The sequence below is a fragment of the Salmo salar genome, chromosome ssa20, assembly GCF_905237065.1.
Source record: "Salmo salar chromosome ssa20, Ssal_v3.1, whole genome shotgun sequence".
Taxonomy (NCBI): domain Eukaryota; kingdom Metazoa; phylum Chordata; class Actinopteri; order Salmoniformes; family Salmonidae; genus Salmo; species Salmo salar.
This window is the reverse complement of record NC_059461.1, coordinates 81323414-81346888: the sequence shown is the minus strand read 5'-3', so window position 1 is coordinate 81346888 and position 23475 is coordinate 81323414. Positions and strand designations below refer to the sequence as shown.

General features: G+C 44.7%; 1 protein-coding gene across 1 annotated transcript; it reads right to left on the bottom strand.

The window, feature by feature from the left end:
* Positions 1-1289: 1289 nt before the first annotated feature.
* LOC106581418 (frizzled-4) lies at positions 1290-7431 on the bottom strand. The gene is made up of 4 exons (XM_014163475.2): positions 6686-7431; positions 4181-4708; positions 3137-3282; positions 1290-3012 (listed from the first exon to the last, which is right to left on the bottom strand). The coding sequence occupies exons 1-4, from the start codon at positions 6950-6952 to the stop codon at positions 2349-2351; spliced, it is 1605 nt and encodes a 534-aa protein (XP_014018950.1). The 5' UTR covers positions 6953-7431; the 3' UTR covers positions 1290-2348.
* Positions 7432-23475: the final 16044 nt, after the last annotated feature.

Here is a 23475-nt window from a genome sequence, read left to right as displayed (position 1 = left end):
AATGTGAGTACAGTAGAGGTAAACCTAGGCGTTGGGTGACGATGAGAGGTTTTGTCTCTGGAGGGATCAGTTAACCTAGGTGAGGTCTCCGCATGTGTGTGGGGTGGGACGAAAGAGCTATTTAAGGCATTATCCAGCAAATCTGAATTGTGAGTTTATTTTAAATCCAGTTTAGAGTTTGACTTGATGTAGTGCTGATTTAAATCCAGGTATAATGGTATATATATTACAATGGTTATAATGGGATTATAAATGGGCCAACATTCACACACAATAATTACAAGTAGAACACCTTTTAAAACCAAAACGTTTTTATTTTTCTTCTGATACAAAAGTATTTTATTTTTATAAACTTTTTTTTGTGTTTTTTTATGTATTTTTACAAAGATAAATTAGCATTTCTTATAAATTTTATAAACATCAAAACACCTGTTTCTCTTTACAAAAAAGTACTTCATGGAGTTGTGGGGTTGGCAGTACCCAAAGGTCTTAGGTACTAACAGGTTATTAAAATCACACTTCAAAAGGACACTTCCCAAACCACACCTATTCCTCATAGTGTGTAGTGTAGTCACTATATGGGGAATGATAGGGTTGCATTTGAGACCATTTAACCAGAGGACTTGTCCGTCAGACTGGCAACACAGTAGAGATGTCGAGAGACAGGCTGCAGTAACAGAGTCGAGAGACAGGCTGCAGAGTCCCTCTGTCTCTGCTGTGTGTTGTATTTTACTGTTTCTCTGCTGTGTGTGTGTGTGTGTGTGTGTGTGTGTGTGTGTGTGTGTGTGTGTGTGTGTGTGTGTGTGTGTGTGTGTGTGTGTGTGTGTGTGTGTGTGTGTGTGTGTTGTATTTGACTGTCTCTCTGCTGTGTGTGTGTTGTATTTGACTGTTTCTCTGCTGTGTGTGTGTGTGTGTATTGTATTTGACTGTCTATCTGCTGTGTGTGTGTTGTATTTGACTGTCTATCTGCTGTGTGTGTGTTGTATTTGACTGTTTCTCTGCTGTGTGTGTGTGTGTTGTATTTGACTGTCTCTCTGCTGTGTGTGTGTTGTATTTGACTGTTTCTCTGCTGTGTGTGTGTGTGTGTTGTATTTGACTGTTTCTCTGCTGTGTGTGTGTGTGTTGTATTTGACTGTCTCTCTGCTGTGTGTGTGTTGTATTTGACTGTTTCTCTGCTGTGTGTGTGTTGTATTTGACTGTCTCTCTGCTGTGTGTGTGTTGTATTTGACTGTCTCTCTGCTGTGTGTGTGTTGTATTTGACTGTCTCTCTGCTGTGTGTGTGTTGTATTTGACTGTTTCTCTGCTGTGTGTGTGTGTGTTGTATTTGACTGTCTCTCTGCTGTGTGTGTGTTGTATTTGACTGTTTCTCTGCTGTGTGTGTATTGTATTTGACTGTCTCTCTGCTGTGTATGTTGTGATGGTTGCAGCTTAATGCAATAATAACTCAGCTGGTGCAGCAGATTTGATGGGAGTGGATTGCATAAGTGGCAACTCTACAGACTGTATGAGTGTGACTCTCTCTCTCTCTCTCTCTGTGTTTCACTGTTGGTGTATTATAGCATTTGCATAATGTATTTTGGGGGTTGATTGTCTAAAATCATTCATAATAACCCTTAATTCACTTCCATAACCGGTAAAAAGAAATACAGAAAGAACCTTACACCAGTTCATTAATGACCGCCATTCCTAAGGGTTCCATGAGTGACTGAAGAAGGTCAAGGGTTAAAGTTCAGAGTTCATAGTTGAGTGTCTGTTTCCTCATTAAGACTGCGTGTACGTTGGTGGAGGTCAGCTGTGCTGCTTGCTGAGCACTGAGGTAAAGGACATAGGCCTACGTTTCCCAGGTGCCTTAGCTGCAGCACCATTGAGTCAATTCACTACAAATCCCAGGTGCCTTTGCAGTGGCATAGCTTCATAGCCTCCAGAGTGTGGCTGGCCCCAGCCTCCCGTTCCACATAAGGCAAGTTAACCAAGCTACATCCACATCAGCTAGTCATAGTGCATTTCAGTGTGGCTGTAGTTTAGATCTGTACATCATCTGGACCATGACTCTCCAGTGTAAATTCAACCTTTAAAACAACTCTCTAAAGTCAGAAGTTTCTATAGATCAGCCCAGAGCCTGCTGTAGGCTACAGGCTGAGTCTCTTCTCTGGCAGTGGGTTAGTCTGCTAGTAGGGAGAGAACCACAGACAACGTGGGCAAAGGAGACCACTGTCTGATTAGTGGGGCTATTTATCTGTCTGTCCTTCTCTCTTTCGCTCTCTACATCAGGTAGTAGCACTAGCAGTGGGTTTGGGGCCAGGTTTGCTTTAAAAAGCCACCTGGTTCCCATCTTCCCCTCTCTCTACTCACACCACCGTCTCATTGCCCTTGCCAGGTTTTATCCAGCTGTCCCCCGGTGCCCGCTTGCCCCTCCCTGCCCGGCCGTCCCTCCACAGGTGGGCAGAGCAGCGTTGCCAGGTGTGAAGGGTCTTGGCCGACCAGATCCACATGCCCGACGTGATGCCCACCAGCAGAGACATAAAGATCCTCAGCATCTCTGCTGCCACGTATGAGTCCCTGGCACTGGCCCTGAAGTCCCCCCAGTGGGACAGCTGGTAGAGGTAGCAGCCTATCACGGTGGACGCAGGTACCATGTACAGCACAGAGAACACCCCGATCTTCACCATCAGACGCTCCAGCTTGTCCGTTTTGGCCCCGTCCTTCTGTAGGTTGGAGCGGATCTTGAACAGGGCCACCAAGCCGGCGCAGATGAACAGTGTGCCAATGAGGAGGTATGCAGCGAGCGGGGCGACCACGAAGCCCGTCAGGGCCTCCTGCTGTAGGTTACCCACGTAGCACAGCCCCGTGAGGTCATCAGCGTCTACTAGTCGCATGATGAGGATGACGATGGTCTTGACGGCGGGGATGGCCCAGGCTGCTATGTGGAAGTAGGAGCTGTGCATCTCGATGGCCTCGTGACCCCACTTTAACCCTGCAGCCAGGAACCAGGTCAGAGTCAGAATCACCCACCTGGGAGGAGGCAGAGAGACGGGTTAGAGAGCTGGGAGTCCACTGTTCTAACAGTTTCATTAAAGTCTATTCCTTACAGTGTAATACTTTTGTCCAGAGTTTGTGTGTGTGTGTGTGTGCTCACCACAACGAGGAGGCCATGCCAAAGAAGTAGAGCAGGAGGAAGACGATGGCACAGCTGGTACTCTTTAACCCCTCCTGTACCAGAACAGGTACCGCTGCCTCCTCCAGGTCACAGGACACACGCTCCCGACCCAGAGTCAGGCGCACCTACAGGGAAAGACAGAGACACAGGGGTTAGACATGGACCAGGTCATCCAGGAGACCAGGGGTCATCAGGTCATCCAGGAGACCATGGCTAGGTCTACGTACTCTAGCATGTCTTCCTGTCCTTGTCTACTTTCCTCATTACCACTGGTACCTGAAAGGACTGGACAGGTTTACAACAAACTGCTTCCACAGGTCATATTAGTGATCATGGAGAAGAGGAGACTAATTTAAACTATTGAGAAACATCCCAGTGCTTTAAGCATTAGTTTAATCATTTAACTCAGGGGAAGGCAAACCATTTTTTTGTTCCAACTATGCACCCTGTAGGTACAGTATGCCTCCAGTCTTGTATATATTATGGATTGATTGTTGTGTATGTATGTATGTATGTATTATGTATGTATGTATATATATATATATATATATACACACACAACAATAAATCCCTAAAATAAATATATATATATATTAGGGGTATGTGAGACAAGGGAGATGTACCTGCCCAAAGTTGTTTATTAGGAAATGGAACTGTACTAATTAGCTCATTTTATGAAACAAACAATTTTGTCTGTCATTCTTTGTTGCCACTACCATTGCGCCTAACCTTTCTGCAGCCCCCCACCCTTCCCCCTCCAAAAGGACCACAATGGAAATAAGCTTTCTAGCCTTATTGTGTTATCCTTGATGATTTTCTTAAATTGTATGTGGAGGCGTCACTGGCTGGAACACCCTTATGTATATGTTTTAAACGTTTCAAAGTCAAATCAATCAATCAGTTCAGTGGTTGCCTAAATTAGAACACACCTGGTCTTCCAGGTCAGTGAAATCAAACCATGAAGTGACTGCAACAGTCCAGTACCAGGGCTACCTACCCCTGCTCTAAGTCCTATGTCCTCACCAGGTAGGCCACGCTGTAGAGGTTGGAGCACATGGAGAGGAAGATGATGGGTCTCTCGGGGTAGGAGAAACGTGTTGAGTCCAGGAGGAAGGTGAGGACGGTCAGGGTGGTAGAGAGGAAACACAACACTGCCCACACTGCCATCCACACGTCTGTAAACACCTTGGCCCCGCGCCGGTACAGCCCCGCGTCATACCCACACTGCAGTGCACAGCTGTGGCTCCGCCTCACCCAGGCATACTGGTCTGGCCCGGCCCCCAGGGCCTGGCACTCCTCCTCCTGCGGGGGCAGAGGTCGGACGGGGTGGAACGAGGCCTCCTCGTCCCCCGGACCCTCCATACACATGTGGTTGTGGTCGTTCTGAGGGGGAAACAGGCTGCAGTTCAGCAGCTCTGGCCAGACGAAGCCAAACTCTACTAGGACTGGCAGACACTTCCTCTTGACAGACAGACACATGCTGCCACACGGCCCGATGGGGATGGGAACCTTGTCTGTACACATGGGCACGTACACCGCACACAGGAAGAACTGGAGAGAGAGACAGAGAGGGGTGTTATCTTGGCATATTCATTCATTTCTAAAATAGTTTCTACGATGATTCTGTGTGCATTGCTCTGTCTGCTTTCCCTGTGTTGCATCATGGTCCTTAGTCTGCTTCCTATTCTAATTTCAGACAACAACTGGAAATCAAAGGAATTGTGTTTCAAGCTTAGTCAGGAAAACCAGCCAAGTAGCAGAAAACATTGTGTTGAAACCTTTAGGGAATTTCAAAATGATTATTAAAGCTACTACAACAAATAAACAGGTGATTGAGGTCGTACAGATAATTCCCTGGAGAGATGGATGTCTCAGGGCCACAGGGGCTACCCTGTAGCATGGGAAGCGCAGGGCAGCATTGTGGGTGAGAGACGATATATATCAGTGACGCTTGTCTCTGTTGGAGCTGTGCTACTGTTCTCTGATCACTAGCTGGACCGGAGAAGGCTTGTTTTCCTCCCTCTGCAGCAGGTAACCGGACTGCTACCACTGTTCACAGCCAAGTGTGTGTGTGTGTGTGTGGATACCTGAGGGATTCTTCCTATTAGAAAAGCAATGTGCAAGATCTAGTTTCCATTTCCTCGGGTGAATGTCTGAGAGTGTGTAAGAAAAAGCCTAATCTGAGGGATGTTTCTGTGCTCAGATAGGAAATGGCAACATTTCACCTCCGTCACTCCAGAGAGCTCACATAACACGCTCACACACTGAACCACAAGAGACAGACAATCACAACACAAACTCATAATAACCTATAGCATCCAGACAACTACAATGCCACAGTAATACCACAAAAGCTCGTAAATCAATTAGAATTGGACTAATGGACTGAATGTTTGTTAATATATGTCAATGGTCAGGATAAGGGATGTCCTTAGAGACAGAGTAGCCAGTGGGTTGCTGTGTCTACAGACTATGGAGTGGTAAACCACAGTAAATATCCACAGAACTGGGTGTCTTCATCCTCACATTTCCATCTAACCACACAAATAACTACACTTAAAGGGTTCTGCGGCTGTCCCCATAGAACCCTTTTTGGTTCCAGGTAGAACTCTTTTGGGTTCTACCTGGACCAAAAGGGTTCTACCTGGAACCTAAAGGGGTTCTCCTATGGGGACAGCCGAAGAACCCTATTTGGTTATAGATTGCACCTTTTTTTGTAAGCGTGTACTCATTGGTCATTTCAGTCAAGACAATAAAAACCTTATGAAAAATACAAAATGGGAAAGGATTTAATTTCCAGCTTCATGGTGGTTCAGGCAGACAAGCGGCCTTACAGAGAGTAGTACTGAGAGCAGTATTGTTGTTGCCATGTGGAGCTGGCCTGGCCCTCTCCTCAGATATGTATTATCTCATTGCCCCGTGCTGCTGAACCAAGACTGGCTGCCTCCCTGCAACTCTGTCATGTGCTCTCTTTTTCTCTTTCCACTATACACTGCCTGCTCAATCACACATCCCAGCCTGAGAACCAACAGTCTGTGTGTGTGCACCTTTAGTCGGCTGGAGTAGCTAGAGTGTGTGTGTGGGTACCGGAAATCCGCCAAAGTCCACACAAGGATAGTAACACAAGGAAAATTCTCCCATGTGAGGACATTTCCCTGGTCCCCACGAGGACAAAAGCTATTTTAGGCTTAGGGCTAGGTTTAGGGTAACAATTAGGGGTAAGGGTTAGGGTTACGTTTAGGGAAAATTTGGATTTTTTATGGAAATCAATGTGGTTCACACAAGGATAGTAAAACATATGCAGGTAGCCTAGTGGTTAGAGCATTGGGCTAGTAACAGAAAGGTTGCTGGATTGAATCCCAGGCTGACAAGGTAAAAATGTAATTCTGCCCCTGAACAAGGCAGTTAACACACTGTTCCCCGTAGTCCGTCATTGTAAATAAGAATTTGTTCTTAATAACTGACTTGCCTAGCTAAAAAAAGGTAAAATATGAAAATAAAAGTGTGTGTGTGTGTGTGTGTGCCTACCTTTAACTGGCTGGAGCAGCCATACTGTATGAGTGGTGTGAAGGTGGTGAGTTGGAGCTCGGCGTCTGACTGCAGGACGTTGCCCACCAGGTTGGGCATCTTGGTAACGTTGTAGCCCAGGTCCTGGCACATGGCGATGCGTATCGGGTCGCACGTCATCTCCTCTGTCTCGTCGCCGAATGCACGCACCAGACCAATGGATCCTGGACCGCACAGCAGCAAGAGGGAGAGCGCTACCGCCGCAAGAGTGTACACAGCCCGACTCATTGTTACGAAGGGGGAAAGGTCCAAACTAATCCCACTAAGAATCCAAACTGATCAACTGATTGGGTTCCGGGCGTTGCCTGGTAGTCCACCGGGTGCTGGGGAAAGATTAGTCCACTTCAGAGTTCACGGTCAGCGGCTGTTTATATCCGCTCCTGTCTCGCCAAGACGAAACTCTCCACTGGAAGCACAGTTGGTAGCCCACTCCGACCCGTCAAGCAAAGTTGGAAACAACGTATCCAACGGCAATAATAAGAGGAACTGTTATATCCAGATTTCCTTCTAATTAAAACTCCTGCCTCGCTTTGCAGTGTCTGTTTCGATAGTTCCTTATGTGGTTTCTCACGGACGAGACATCCCGGAGCCCTGTCCGTTCCAGTTTCCCAGTATAGTAGCTCTGTTAGGTCTGCGCTCTATACGCTGTGGTGACAGGTTGCTGGTCGGTCTCTGCGTGTTCTGCCCGCGCGCCTCCGTCCCACTCCGTAAAGAACAAATTCTCCGTTTGTCTCGCGAGGGACAGCCAACCAGCGGCCAGGAGAGGTCTCAGAAGCCAATCAGAAGGCGGAACAGTACTCAAAGGGCGGTGTTTTATGATGAGGAACGTTGCCTGTGGCCCTCTTCTCATGTTCAGAATCAGAGCGGACTCAACAGTTCTTCTGACGAAATCCAGAACAGAACTAGTATTTCTTTTGGCTTTGGGTCTTATTTTTATTTTCCGTATTTTTAGATATAAAAGGCAGTCTCGCTCCTGAAACGGGACAGTTGTATTGGTATTTTTAAATCACTAATGGTCTTAAAAACAGGCTGCATCTCCACCACAGGCCCATATCTTCAGCTCTTCAACTAAAGTGTTTATGACATTCTAATGGATGTAGTCTACAGCAGTGGTTCCCAACATTTTTCCCTTACTGTACCACCAACGGAATTATGCTCTTCCTGGAGTACCCCTGATTTACCCCCTTATGTGCATTTTACCAGTAGGCCTATAGCCTCATGAGTCTTCTCAAGTACCCCCTGTGGATAGGCCAAGTACCCCTGGTTGGGAACCACTGGTCTGCAGTAACCACTGGTCTGCAGTAACCACTGGTCTGCAGTAACCACTGGTCTGCAGTAACCACTGGTCTGCAGTAATGCTGTTGCATTGGACACCTCTAGCCTATTGGACATCCACAGACTAAATGCTGTTATTTGGACTGGAATGCCTAGTCACTATCACTGTGTGTGTTTATGTTGGTGTGATGACCCCTGGGTGGGGACGCCCCTGATGCTGGTAGAGATATGACCGGCATATAAGCATTCCATGCCCGACCAACCTAAACACAGGGTTGGTGGGGGTAGGTTATTCAACAGCTGCCTGTCTCCTACTTGTAGTTTATTCATATTTACAAGAGATAAAGAAAATACAATAGAAGAAAAGCATGATCAGCGGGCTGCTTTTGTCTGTGCGTCCTAATTGAAAGGCCACTTGGTTTTCCCTAAAGTGATCCCGTTCAGGGGTATTTAACGTGACACCGACCTCCACCCGCTGCCATACATGATGGATCCTCCCCGCGCTCCAGGTCAACTCTTCAGTAATCAGCCCGCAGGTGAAACAATGGCACACGCGCCATGTCGCTGATGCTGATCGGAGTGGGGGAGAGCGCGCTGTCTGCAGCGGTGTCAAATACTTACATAAAAATAAACTACTACTTAAGTCGTTTTTTGGGGTATCTGTACTTTAATTTACTTTTATGTATATTTTTTACAACATTTACTTTCACTACATTCCTAAAGAAAATAATGTACTTTTTACTTCATTTTCCCTGATACCCAAAAGTACTCATTACATTTTGAATGCTTAGCAGGACAGGACAATTGTAAAATTCAGACATTTATCAAGAGAACATCCATGGTCATCCTTTGCCTCTGATCTGGCGGACTCACTAAACACAAATGTTTAATTTGTAAATGATGTGTTGGTGTGTGCCCCTGGCTATCTGTAAATAAAACAAAAAACAAAATGGTGCCATCTGGTTTGCTTAATATATGGAATTTGAAACGATTTATACTTTTACTTTAGCTTTAAAAACATAAGTGTATTTTAGCAATTACATTTGACTTTTGATTACTTAAGTATATTTAATACAAATACTTTTAGACTTTTACTCAAGTAGTATTTTACTGGGTGACTTTCCCTTTTTCTTGAGTAATTTTCTATTAAGGATTCTTTACTTTTACTCAAGTATGACAATTGGGTACTTTTTCCTTCGGGCTCAGCTCACCATAAAGAGCTGGCTCTTTTGGCTCCCAAACGGCTCTTTAAAAAATATATGTTTTTTATTATTTCAAGTCAAACAGTTTGTGATAGTTTGACTATGATTGGTGTTAAAACAATTCTAATTAAATGATTAAATGAAATCATACTCTACCTTAACCACAATGCATTTAAAAATGCATTGGTTTGTTATGAAAAATAGTGCTATTAAACATTTGCATTTAAAGTGTACCTTTTTAATGTATATAAACAAAGTGCATATAAATCTAAACATTCAAAACAAATACAATCTGAACAGCATAATAGAATATTGCACCATATCAAAGAAAAATAAATAACAATGTGCACAACTGCAGCATCCCACTTAAAACATTCAACTGGTCCCTCTTTTCTCTCTCTTCTTTATTGCCATGTTAAAACCAGCAGCACACAGCAATGCTGACCATATTTTGCTTTTATGAGAGATTTGCATTCAGAAATGCAAGCTGCCTCACTTTCGAGGGGCTGATGCGGTTTTTTCTCTCAGTAATTATTTGTCCCGTTTTCGAGAAGACCCTCTCAGAGGGAACGGATGAGGCCACTATGCAGAGTCTCCCTGTCATGACTTTAGTAAGCCATGGGTAGACAGAGGCCTTGTTCTTCCACCAGCTTATTTTTTCATTTTTTGAATTAGTTAATTCTATTCATTTAAATCTTTTGATTATTCATATCTTAATTTTTGTATATTTTTATAAATAGATTCGGCTCTTCTGATATGCGAGCCGGGTCCCAACGTTCACCTACAAGAGCCGACTCGTTCGCCAACGACCCATCACTAGTGTGGGGGGGGGGGGGGGTCTGAATGGTGGCTGGTGGGAGAAGCTGGTGTGGTTGAGGAAAATAATGCGCCATCTGATGCATTTATTGTTCCCGATTAATAACATAACATAAACTGTTAAAACACAAGACCCATGTTTACTTAACAGTAAGAGGGTACACACTCTATTACTACGGAACTGTTGTATTTACCAGGACACAAACATATGCCATAATAAGGGGTTCTTCTTCTAACCTTTCAGTCAGTGAATTGCAGTATACCCTGCAGACAGAAGTGTGTATCAGTCACCCGACAGCGTCTCATGGCTCATTGCCCAATCCCTCAGTCCTTGAAGTAGGCTATCAATAGGGATGCAAACTCCTTGGAATGACAAGTGTGTGTTGGAATGGCTGCTTAGAGAGACTGGGGGTCCACAGATGATGGTTCCCCTCTGGTGCAGTTAGCTAGCTCACATTACATTGCTTCAGCGTAATAAGGGGCTCTGAGGGGCTGTCAATAGTCTTCTCTCTCTACCCTCACCCTCTCCCATCCCTCTCTCTACCCTCACCCTCTCCCATCCCATCCCTCTTTCTACCCTCACCCTCTTCCTCTCTCTATCATGTTCTCTTTCCCAAATGCCCCTCCCTCTCCCTATCATGTTCTCTTTCCCACTCTGCCCTCACCCTCTCTCCACCAAAATACAGTGTTTCGTTGCAGAATTCTTAATACTCTCAGCTGGTAATAGTATTGTGGAGACCTACAGTACAGCTTGTACAGATTGTGTGTATGCTCTCTGATAGCTGGTAGTAGTATTGTGGAGACCTACAGTACAGCTTGTGTGTGTTCTCTGATAGCTGGTGGAAGTATTGTGGAGACCTACAGTACAGCTTGTGTGTGTTCTCTGATAGCTGGTAGTAGTATGGTGGAGACCTACAGTACAGCTTGTGGGTGCTCTCTGATAGCTGGTGGAAGTATTGTGGAGACCTACAGTACAGCTTGTGTGTGTTCTCTGATAGCTGGTAGTAGTATGGTGGAGACCTACAGTACAGCTTGTGTGTGTTCTCTGATAGCTGGTAGTAGTATGGTGGAGACCTACAGTACAGCTTGTGGGTGCTCTCTGATAGCTGGTAGAAGTATTGTTTTCTTTGTTTTGATTTGTAAATGTCTACATAGCATATCGGTTTGCATTATCTCTTGTGCGGGAACGTTACAGTAGGCCTATACCAATATGCTGAGGTTATCGAATGTCTTTCCGTGCTGGGGTGGCAGTGTTGAGGTTGAGGAGGCCAATGGGGTAGGGTCGGAATGCCTCAACAGAATTCCGGGAGGACTCGGGAGTCTGGTGCTCCTGATGATTGTGACAATGAGCAGAGCGCTGATGAATGGCCGGTGTCCGCGGCAGTAAATCTGGCCTCATTGTAGCGTCAACCCCTCTTCACCCTACAGCGTGAGGCTTGCAGTGGCACTAAAGAGTCAGCTGAAGCAAGGACTTCCTTCTCGGAAATAGTGAGACTAGACTAGGGTCTGATGTCTATACGTGACAGGCCTATCAGTCTAATGGGAGGGCCTGTTGTCCGGACCTCTGGCAGTCTCTATTGGGGTGCCACAGGGTTCAATTCTCAGGCCGACTCTTTTCTCTGTATATATCAATGATGTCGCTTTTGCTGCTGGTGATTCTCTGATCCACCTCTATGCAGACGACACCATTCTGTATACTTATGGCCCTTCTTTGGACACTGTGCTAACAAACCTCCAAACGAGCTTCAATGCCATACAACACTCCTTCCGTGGCCTCCAACTGCTTTTAAATACTAGTAAAACTAAGTGCATTCTAGCATCACTAGTCTGGACGGTTCTGACTTAGAATATGTGGACAACTACAAATACCTAGGTGTCTGGATGGACTGTAAACTCTCATTCCAGACTCACATTAAGCATCTACAATCAAAAATTAAATCTAGAATCAGCTTCCTGTTTCGCAACATAGCCTACTTCACTCATGCTGCCAAACATAACCTCGTAAAACTGATTATCCTACCGATCCTTGACGTCGCCGATGTCATTTACAAAATAGCCTCCAACACTCTACTCAGCAAACTGGATGTAGTCTATCACAGTGCCATCCATTTTATCACCAAAGCCCAATTTACTACCCACCACTGTGAACTGTATGCTCTTGTTGGCTGGGCCTCACTACATATTCGTCGCCAAACCCACTGGCTCCAGGTCATCTATAAGTCTTTGCTAGGTAAAGCCCCACCTTATCTCAGCTCACTGGTCACCATAGCAACACCCACCCATAGCACGCGCTCCAGCAGGTATATTTTACTGGTCACCCCCAAAGCCAACACTCCCTTTGGCCGCCTTTCCTTCACGTTCTCTGCTGCCAATGACTGGAACGAATTGCAAAAAAAATCACTGAAGCTGGAGACTTATATCTCCCTCTCTAACTTTAAGCATCAGCTGGCAGATCAGCTTACATATCATTACACCTTTACACAGCCAATCTGTAAATAGCCCACCCAACTACCTCATCCCCATATTGTTACTTATACACTTGCTCTTTTGCACCCCAGTATCTCTACTTGCACATCATCATCTGCACATCTATCATTCCAGTGTTAATGCTAAATTGTAATTATTTTGTCTCTACGGCCTATTTATTGCCTTACCTCCCTACTCTTCTACATTTGCACACACTGTACATTTGCACACACTGTATATAGATTTTTCTATTGTGTTATTGACTGTACGTTTGTTTGTGTGTAACTCTATGTTGTTGTTTTTGTCGCACTGCTTTGCTTTATCTTGGCGAGGTCACAGTTGTAAATGAGAACTTGTTCTCAACTGGCCTACCTGGTTAAATAAAAGTGAAATATATATTTTTTAAATCTACTTATTGTCATGTGGGGTCTACTAGGCTGTTTATTTAGCATAATCAAATTAAACACATGACAAAACAAGTTTACAAAATCACATCAGATGAACAAAAGCCAATAAATATATTGTCAAAATGCCCCCCCAACCCACCCCATTCTCAGCTCTCTCTCTCATTCTCTCTGTCTCACACACACACACACACACACACACACACACACACACACACACACACACACACACACACACACACACACACACACACACACACACACACACACACACGCATGCACACTAAGAGAGTGAGAGGGGGAGAGAGACCTCTCCTCCTGCTGACCTTCTGAAGGGACAGCTGGATCTCATCGTCTGACTGGGGCGTTTTTAATGTGTTGTAACTAAGTAACCCCATAATATGTGTCTGCAGGCCTGTTCACATGGTGATTTGTCCTCAGCATGTGTGTGCATCAATGCATGTCTTTGTGTAGGGTATATCTAGTGTGTCCCCGGGCCATTCCTACTGTATGAAAAATATCTCTGTGGGAGAAAGGCAGCATTACAGAATGTGTGTGTGTGTGCTTTTATGTCTGTGCATTTCTGTATAATAATTGTCTGGATGACTGTCATCCTCTGTAGGTCACTGTAGGCCTACTGGTGTATATAATGTGTGAGTTGTAGTGGCTTGCCTGTCTTTGTATTCCAGTGATGTGTGTGGGTGTGGGTGTAACGTGTGAGTTGTAGTGCCGTGTCTGTCTGTGTATTCCAGTGATGTGTGTGGGTGTGTGTATAATGTAGGGAAGTGTGTGTGGGCTATGCGGTTTATGATCCACCTCTCACTCCCTCTGAACGTGTGTCTGTGGTGTTTACATAACAATTCCCTGTGTGTGTCGGCAGCACACAACCATTTGTGTGTATGTGTGTGTGTGTGTGTGTGTGTGTGTGTGTGTGTGTGTGTGTGTGTGTGCACACATTCAGCTTGTACACTGGGAATGTGTCCAAGACATGGACTCTGCTGGACCGTGGCGACACCATCAGGCGAGAATGTGGGTCTCGTCAACCCCCTGTGTGCTTTGGGGGTGTACGGGGAGGATGGGGTGGGGGGGTGGGGTATGCTGAACAGTTTTTGGGTGATATCCTGTGGCCATGGAGGTAGGGGGCTGAGAGGGGGAGGTATGGATTGGGGAGTTGTACAGTGCTTGGCTGAGTGGTGTGTGGTGTGTGTGGGGGGAGACACTAAAGGAGTCTACACAATCTACACAAACGGAGCCGACGGAGGTCCATTTGCGTTGCTCGCTACGTAGTTCTACGTACATTTGTGCGGATGAATTTTTCTAATGCGACTCAAACTGATCTCTGTCGGCTCTGTTTCCGAGGACTATTTAGAGTCCTTATTAAAGTGAAAATGTTCTGTCAAATGCTGTGCTGAAAAGGTGAAGGGCTGGGGGCTAACAGTCAGCTGTGGTGAGAGAGAATCTAGTGTGTGAGAAAGAGAAAGGGTGTGTGTGAGGGAGGGAGACAGAGAAAGAACCAGAGAAACAGAGGGAAGGAGAGAGGGGAGAGAGAGTCAGAGAGAGATGCAGAGAAACAGAGGGAAGGGGGGAGAGAGAGTCAGAGAGAGACGCAGAGAAACAGAGGGAAGGAGAGAGGGGAGAGAGAGTCAGAGAGAGATGCAGAGAAACAGAGGGAAGGGGGGAGAGAGAGTCAGAGAGAGATGCAGAGAAACAGAGGGAAGGAGAGAGGGGAGAGAGAGTCAGAGAGAGATGCAGAGAAACAGAGGGAAGGGGGGAGAGAGAGCGTCAGAGAGAGACGCAGAGAAACAGAGGGAAGGAGAGAGGGGAGAGAGAGCGTCAGAGAGAGACGCAGAGAAACAGAGGGAAGGAGGGAGGGGAGAGAGAGAGTCAGAGAGAGACACAGAGAAACAGAGGGAAGGAGGGAGGGGAGAGAGAGTCAGAGAGAGACGCAGAGAGACTGTGGGAAGGAGGGAGGGGAGAGAGTCAGAGAGAGATGCAGAGAAACAGAGGGAAGGAGGGAGGGGAGAGAGAGTCAGAGAGAGATGCAGAGAAACAGAGGGAAGGAGGGAGGGGAGAGAGAGTCAGAGAGAGACGCAGAGAGACAGAGGGAAGGAGGAGGGGAGAGAGAGTCAGAGAGAGAGTCAAAGAAACAGAGGGAGGGAGGGGAGAGAGAGTCAGAGAGAGAGTCAAAGAAACAGAGGGAAGGAGGGAGGGGAGAGAGAGTCAGAGAGACACTAGAACTCAAAGAAGATCTGAAGCCAAAGCAGATAAAATAAAATAAAATACAATGTTATTGATCACATACAGATATTTAGCAGATGTTATTGGTCACATACACATATTTAGCAGATGTTATTGGTCGCATACACATATTTAACAGATGTTATTGGTCACATACACATGTTTAGCAGATGTTATTGCGAGTGTAGTGAAATGCTTGTGTTCCTTGATCCAACAGTGCAGTAGTATCTAACAACTCACAACAATACACATAAATGTTTTGCAAAATAATGGAATTAAGAAATATATAAATATTAGTAGATTGAGCAATGTCGGAGTGGCATTGAGTAAAATACAGATGTGAAACCAAAGCAGATGTGAAACCAAAGCAGATCTGAGGTGAGAAGACATTAGTGTATAATCTATGTAGGCCTAGTGTATATAGCTGTGTGTGTTGTCTGTTATAATTAGTGTTCCTCACTGGTTTCCTTGGCACCTGTCTCTTCGCTGTCTCGCTCCTCCTGCTTCTTGAAATAGACTGCGTCTCCAGAGGGAGAGGGAACAGTCTCAGCCGTGGGAACACAGCACATCACCACTGGCAGTTAACATTTAGCCAACCTCAGAGCTAACAATTGCTAGCCTCATAGCTAACACTCAGCTAGCATTAGAGCCAACAATCAGCTAGCCACAGAGCTAACAATCAGCTAGCCAAAGAGCTAATAATCAGCTAGCCACAGAGCTAACAATCAGTTAGCCATCAAGCTAACACCCCACTTGCCACAGAGAAAACAGTCAGCTAGCACAGAGTTAACTAGCTATGATTCTAATGCTCAGCTTGCAATAGATCCTGTTACAGAGCAAACACTCTGCAAGACACAGAGCTATCTCTTAGTAGAGTATGTGTGTGTGTCAGGGCTTTAGCTGCATTAGTGGTAGGGGTTATTAGGCGGGTATCCAGTCCAGCCCCAGTGCCAGAGTCAGAGTCCAGAAGCCACATCCAGCTCCTGAGTGCTGCTGAGTTGTGCTGGCATCTGGGCCTGGTAACCTCTTCCCCTTATCACTGATAGGGCTACTGATACTACAGAGAGAGGGAGAGACAGAGAGATAGAGGAAGAGAGAAAGTTAAAAAGAGAGGAAGCTAGAGAGAGAAAGCGAGTGAGAGAAAGCTAGAGAAAGCGAGAGAGAAAGTAAGTGAGAGAGAAAGTGAGGGAGAGAGAAAGTGAGGGAGAGAGAGAGGGAGCAGGGAGGGGAGGAGAAGGAGTGAGGGAGTAGGGAGGAGAAGGAGAGAGGGAGTAGGGAGGGGAGGAGAGAGGGAGTAGGGAGGAGAAGGAGAGAGGGAGTAGGGAGGAGTAGGAGAGAGGGAGTAGGGAGGAGAAGGAGAGAGGGAGTAGGGAGGAGAAGGAGAGAGGGAGTAGGGAGGAGTAGGAGAGAGGGAGGAGGAGGAGAGAGGTTGGGAGGAGGAGAAGGAGAGAAGGAGTAGGGAGGAGAAGGAGAGAGGGAGTAGGGAGGAGAAGGAAAGAGGGAGTAGGGAGGAGAAAGATAGAAGGAGCAGGGAGGAGGAGGAGAGAGGGAGGAGAAGGAGAGAGGGAGTAGGGAGGAGGAAAGGGGGAGTAGGGAGGAGAAAGAGAGAAGGAGCAGGGAGGGGGAGGAGAAGGAGAAGGAGAGAGGGAGTAGGGAGGAGAAGGAGAGTGGGAGTAGGGAGGAGGAGGAGAGAGGGAGTAGGGAGGAGATGGAGTAGGGAGAAGGAGGAGAGACGGAGGAGGAGAGAGGGAGGAGGAGGAGAGAGGAAGTATGGGACCTTCAATGCTGCAGAAATGTTTTGGTACCCTTCCCCAGATCTGTGCCTTGACACGATCCTGTCTCGGAGTTCTATGGACAATTCCTTCGACCTCATGGCTTGGTTTTTGCTCTGACGTGCACTTTCAACTGTGGTACCTCATGTAAACATGTGTGTGTCTTTCCAAATAATGTCCAATCAATTGAATTTACCACAGGTGTTCTCCAATCAAGTTGTAGAAACATCTCAAGGATGTTTAATGGAAACAGGATGCACCTGAGCTCAATTTCGAGTCTCAAAGCAAGGGATCCGAATACTTCTGAAAATAAGGTATTGCTTTTTAAAAAAATATATAAATTAGAAAACATTTCTAAAAACCTTTTTTCACTTTGTCATTATGGGGTAGATTTACTTAACCTTTATTTAACAAGGGAAGTCAGTTAAGATCACATTCTTATTTACAATGATGGCCTACTCCAGCCAAACCCAGACAACGCTGGGCCAATTGTGCGCTGCCCTATAGGACTCCCAATTATGGTCAAATGTGATACTGCCTGGTTTTGAAGCAGGTACTATAGTGACAACACTTTCACTGAGATGCAGTGCCTTAGACCACTGTGCCACTCGGGAGCCCAGATTGATGAGTATTTTTATTTATTTAATCCATTTTAGAATAAGGCTATAACGTAAAAACATTTGGAGAAAGGGAAGGGGTCTTACTTTCTCATGTTCTTCTTATTTCTATTTCTCTTGTGTTTTTGTTCCACATTACTTTATTAGTACTATTGATATTGATTACTGCATTGTTGGAAAAGAGCTGGCAAGAAAGGCATTTACAGTGAGGGAAAAAAGTATTTGAACCCCTGCTGATTTTGTACGTTTGCCCACTGACAAAGAAACGATCAGTCTATAATTTTAATGGTAGGTTTATTTGAACAGTGAGAGACAGAATAACAACAACAAAAAAATCCAGAAAAACGTATGTCAAAAATGTTATAAATTGATTTGCATTTTAATGAGGGAAATAAGTATTTGACCCCCTCTCAATCAGAAAGATTTCTGGCTCCCAGGTGTCTTTTATACAGGTAACGAGCTGAGATTAGGAGCACACTCAGCGTCTCATCCCGTCAGCGGGATCAAAATCCAGCGAAAAATCATATCGTCAATTAGCATTAAAAAAAAAATCATAATTAAATTTTAGATACACCTCTTCTGAATCGACCCACGTCGTCCGATTTCAAAAAGGTTTTACAGGAAAAGCAAATCATTAGATTATGTTAGATGAGTCCATCGTAAAAAAGCAGCAACATAGCCATTTTCCGACCAACCACTTGCATCACAAATAATCAAAAAACAGCTAAATTCAGCACTAACCTTTTACAAACTTCATCAGATGACACACCTAGGACATCATGTTATACAATGCATGCATTCTTTTGTTCAATAAAGGTCATATTTATATATAAAAACAGCATTTTACATCGGCGTCTGACATTGACTAAATAATTTCCCCTCAAATGCGTCCCGGTAAACAATGCTACAATTCCCTAAATTACTATCCGATAACGATTTTTTAAATTTATATTGTCAATCTAACATTTATAGATGAATATCTCTTGAGAACACCTGTCATACCAGATTTTAAATTAACTTTACTGGGTAATCACACTTTGCGATAAAAGGAGATGCGATACTCAGAAAATGAGCTAATATACAGAGCTCGGCGCCATCTTGGAACAATCGCATGTCACATCTCATCTTGTATAATATTGTCAATAATCGCCTACCTTTAGTTGTCTTCATCAGAAAGCATCCCAGGTCCACAACAGATGTATTTTTCGGTCGAAAAAGTCCATACTTCACGTTCCATTAGCCTGCTGTTGGTAGCGCGTCCTAGGGCTCTCTCCAAGCGCAGGGCTGAAGTTCCGGATAAAATGAGATTCTCCCGCCTGTAGGTTCGTTCAAACATGTCAAACGTTGTAAAACATTAATCTTCAGGGCCTGTAACACCAAGAGAGCCAATAAGATTCGAGGGGGATGATTTCATTGCCTTTAAAACCGTTTCCAAAGGTGGGGGTAGACATGGCCGCCGGCGTCATAATGGTGATGGCCCATTCCCTGTGACCAATTTCCAATGAGTCTCATTCACTGAGTTTCGACTGTATAAGGCTCAAACCACTGTGAAAAGACTGGCGACATCTAGTGGAAGAAATAGGAAGTGCTCACTGAACCATGGTTAACGGTGTGATTTATAGGGAAAGATGAGAAGTCGAGTCCACAATTCTGAATTCCACTTCCTGTTTCAATCGGTCTCGGGGTTTTGACTGCCATTTGAGTTCTGTTATACTCACAGACACCATTCAAACAGTTTTAGAAACTTTAGGGTGTTTTCTATCCATATATAATAAGTATATGCATGCCCTAGCTTCTGAGTTTGATTAGTAGGCCGTTGAAAATGGGAACGATTTTTTTTCAAAATGCGCTGTGGCGCCCCCCTATCCTAGGGTATCCTCAAGAGGTTTTAAAGGAAGTGCTCCTAATCTCAGTTTGTTACCTGTATAAAAGACACCTGTCCACAGAAGCAATCAATCAATCAGATTCCAAACTCTCCACCATGGCCAAGACCAAAGAGCTCTCCAAGGATGTCAGGGACAAGATTGTAGACCTACACAAGGCTGGAATGGGCTACAAGACCATCGCCAAGGAGCTTGGTGAGAAGGTGACAACAGTTGGTGCGATTATTCGCAAATGGAAGAAACACAAAATAACTGTCAATCTCCCTCGGCTTGGGGCTCCATGCAAGATCTCACCTCATGGAGTTGCAATGATCATGAGAACGGTGAGGAATCAGCCCAGAACTACACGGGAGGATCTTGTCAATGATCTCAAGGCAGCTGGGACCATAGTCACCAAGGAAACAATTGGTAACACACTACGCCGTGAAGGACTGAAATCCTGCAGCGCCCGCAAGGTCCCCCTGCTCAAGAAAGCACATATACATGCCCGTCTGAAGTTTGCCAATGAACATCTGAATGATTCAGAGGACAACTGGGTGAAAGTGTTGTGGTCAGATGAGACCAAAATGGAGTTCTTTGGCATCAACTCACCATGTTTGGAGGAGGAGGAATGCTGCCTATGACCCCAAGAAAACCATCCCCACCGTCAAACATGGAGGTGGAAACATTATGCTTTGGGGTGTTTTTTTGCTAAGGGGACAGGACAACTTCACTGCATCAAAGGGACGATGGACGGGGCCATGTACCGTCATTGAAAATGGGTCGTGGATGGGTATTCCAGCATGACAATGACCCAAAACACACAGCCAAGGCAACAAAGGAGTGGCTCAAGAAGAAGCACATTAAGGTCCTGGAGTGGCCTAGCCAGTTTCCAAACCTTAATCCCATAGAAAATCTGTGGAGGGAGCTGAAGGTTCGAGGTGCCAAACGTCAGCCTCGAAACCTTAATTACTTGGAGATGATCTGCAAAGAGGAGTGGGAAAAAAATCCCTCCTGAGATGTGTGCAAACCTGGTGGCCAACTACAAGAAACGTCTGACCTCTGTGATTGCCAACAAGGGTTTTGCCACCAAGTACTAAGTCATGTTTTGCAGCGTGGTCAAATACTTATTTCCCTCATTAAAATGCAAATCATTTTATAACATTTTTGACATGCATTTTTCTGGATTTAGTTGTTGTTATTCTGTCTCTCAATGTTTACGTTTTAGTCATTTAGCAGACGCTCTTATCCAGAGCGACTTACAGTAGTGAATGCATACATTTCCGAAATTTTTTCTCCGTACTGGTCCCCCGTGGGAATCAAACCCACAACCCTGGCGTTGCAAACACCATGCTCTACCAACTGAGTCACACAGGACTCAGCTGGTGTTCAAATAAACCTACCATTAAAATTATAGACTGATCATTTCTTTGTCAGTGGGCAAACGTTCAAAATCAGTAGGGGATCAAATACTTTTTTCCCTCACTGTAACTGTACTTGAAACCTCATGTTTAAGAAAATAAAAACTGTATTCTGAATTGAAATCTCCCTGGATGATTTTGTGGCTGTGTGGGACTGGTGCAGTAGGCTAGAGGGCACTCCAGTGGGATTCTGCTGTGTCTGCAGTGTAGACAGTTAACCAGCCAACTGGCCATTGTAGTGTGTTGAGGTGAGTGTGTGTGACTGTGTGTTTCCCTCTCAGGACAATGCTGTAGTGCTCAAGGATGTTGTTAATATTGGAATGTCTTTCGGGAAAACAGAAGTCAGCCGTTTCTTACTACCATGAACAGTGTGAAATATTCGGAGAGAGAAAGAGAGAGATAGCGACCTCTTCTCCAATCCTTTTGGCCCTATAACAAAGACAAACATATACATGATCAAATACAAATATTAGAATCAACTCTTAAAGACTACCATAACCCACTGGATTCTCCATTTACATTGAATGAACCACAGGAGAAAATGCAAACCCTCCAACCCAAAAAGGCCTGTGGTGTTGATGGTACTCTCAATGAAATGATAAAATATACAGACAACAATTTCCAATTGGCTATACTAAAACTCTTTAACATCCTCCTTAGCTCTGGCATCTTACCCAATATTTAGAATCAAGGACTGAGCACCCCAATCCACAAAATTGGAGACAAATTTGACCCCAATAACTACAGTGGGATATGCGTCAACAGCAACCTTGGGGAAATCCTCTGCATTATCATTAACAGTAGACCCGTTCATTTCCTCAGTGAAAACAATGTACAGAGCAAATGTCAAATTGTCTTTTTACCAAATTACCATACGACAGACCACATATTCACCCTGCAAACCCTAATTGACAAACAAACAAACCAAAACAAAGGCAAAGTCAAAAAAGCTTTTGACTCAATTTGGCATGAGGGTCTGCTATACAAATCTATGGAAAGTGGTGTTGGGGGAAAAACATGCGACATTATAAATTCCATTTGCGGTTAAAAACACAAACATTTCTTTCCACTGGGCCGTGGGTTGTGACAGGGATGCAGCTTAAGCCCCACCCTCTTCAATGTATATATATCAACGAATTGGCGAGAGTACTAGAACAGTCTGCAGCACCCGGCCTCACCCTACTAGAATCTGAAGTCAAATGTCTACAGTTTGCTGATGATCTGGTGCTTCTGTCCCCAACCAAGGAGGACCTACAGCAGCACCTATGTAGATCTTCTGCACAGATTCTGTCAGACCTGGGCCCTGTCAATAAATCTCAGTAAGACAAAAAGAATGGTGTTCCAAAAAAGGTCCAGTCGCCAGGACAAGTTCCATTTAGATACTGCAAAGAGGTGCCTTCTATGCCATCAAAAGGAACATACAATTCCACATACCAATTAGGATCTGGCTAAAAATACTTGAATCAGTTATAGAACCCATTGCCCTTCATGGTTGTGAGGTCTGGGGTCCGCTCACCAACCAAGAATTCACAAAATGGGACAACCCCCAAATTGAGAATCTGCATGCAGAATTCAGCAAAAATATCCTCTGTGTACAACATAAAACACCAAATAATGCATGCAGAGCAGAATTAGGCCGTTACACGCTAATTATTAAAATCCAGAAAAGAGCCGTTAAGTCGTTAAGTTCTACAACCACCTAAAAGGAAGCAATTCCCAAACCTTCCATAACAAAGCCATCACCTACAGAAAGATAAATCTGGAGAAGAGTCCCCTAAGCAAGCTGGTTCTGGGGCTCTGTTCACAAACACAAACAGACCCCACAGAGCCTCAGGACAGCAACACAATCAGACCCAACCAAATCATGAGAAAACAAAAAGATAATTACTTGACACATTGGAAAGAATTAACAAAAAAACTGAGCAAACACGAATGTTATTCGGCTCTAAACAGAGAGTACACAGTGGCAGAATACCTGACAACTGTGACTGACCCAAACTTAAGGAAAGTTTTGACTATGTAAAGACTCAGTGAGTATTGCCTTGCTATTGAGAAAGGCTGCCGTAGGCAGACCTGGCTCTCAAGAGTAGACAGGCTATGTGCACACAGGCCACAAAATGAGGTGGAAACTGAGCTGAACTTCATAACCTCCTGCCCAATGTATGACCATATTAGAGACACATATTTCCTTCAGATTACACAGATCCACAAAGAATTCGAAAACAAACCTAATTTTGATAAACTCCCAAATCTACTGGGTGAAATATCACAGCAGCAAGATTTGTGACCTGTTGCCACAAGAAAAGGGCAACCAGTGAAGGACAAACACCATTGCAAATACAGCCCATATTTATGTTTATTTATTTTCCCGTTTATAATTTAATTATTTGCACATCGTTACAACACTGTATATAGACATAATATGACATTTGAAATGTATTTTGTTTATTATCTACTTGCTTTGGCAATGTTAACATATGTTTCCCATGCAAATAAATCCTTTAAATTGAATTGAATTGAGAGAGTGAGAGAGAGAGAGAATGTCTGGCTGAAGCATGATGGGACACAGGAGACAGATTCTGGGAAAGATACAGAGAGGACATTTACTTTACCGCTTCATGTAAGAGAAGCCGCAGATGTGTGTGTGTGTGTGTGTGTGTGTGTGTGTGTGTGTGTGT

Coding starts and splice junctions, on each gene's coding strand:
- LOC106581418 (XM_014163475.2), bottom strand. CDS start 6,952: ATGAGTCGGGCTGTGTACACTCTTGCGGCGGTAGCGCTCTCCCTCTTG. Junction 4,709..6,685: donor GCTGCTCCAGCCAGTTAAAG/GTAGGCACACAC, acceptor CTCTCTCTCCAG/TTCTTCCTGTGTGCGGTGTA. Junction 3,283..4,180: donor TCTACAGCGTGGCCTACCTG/GTGAGGACATAG, acceptor CTTTCCCTGTAG/GTGCGCCTGACTCTGGGTCG.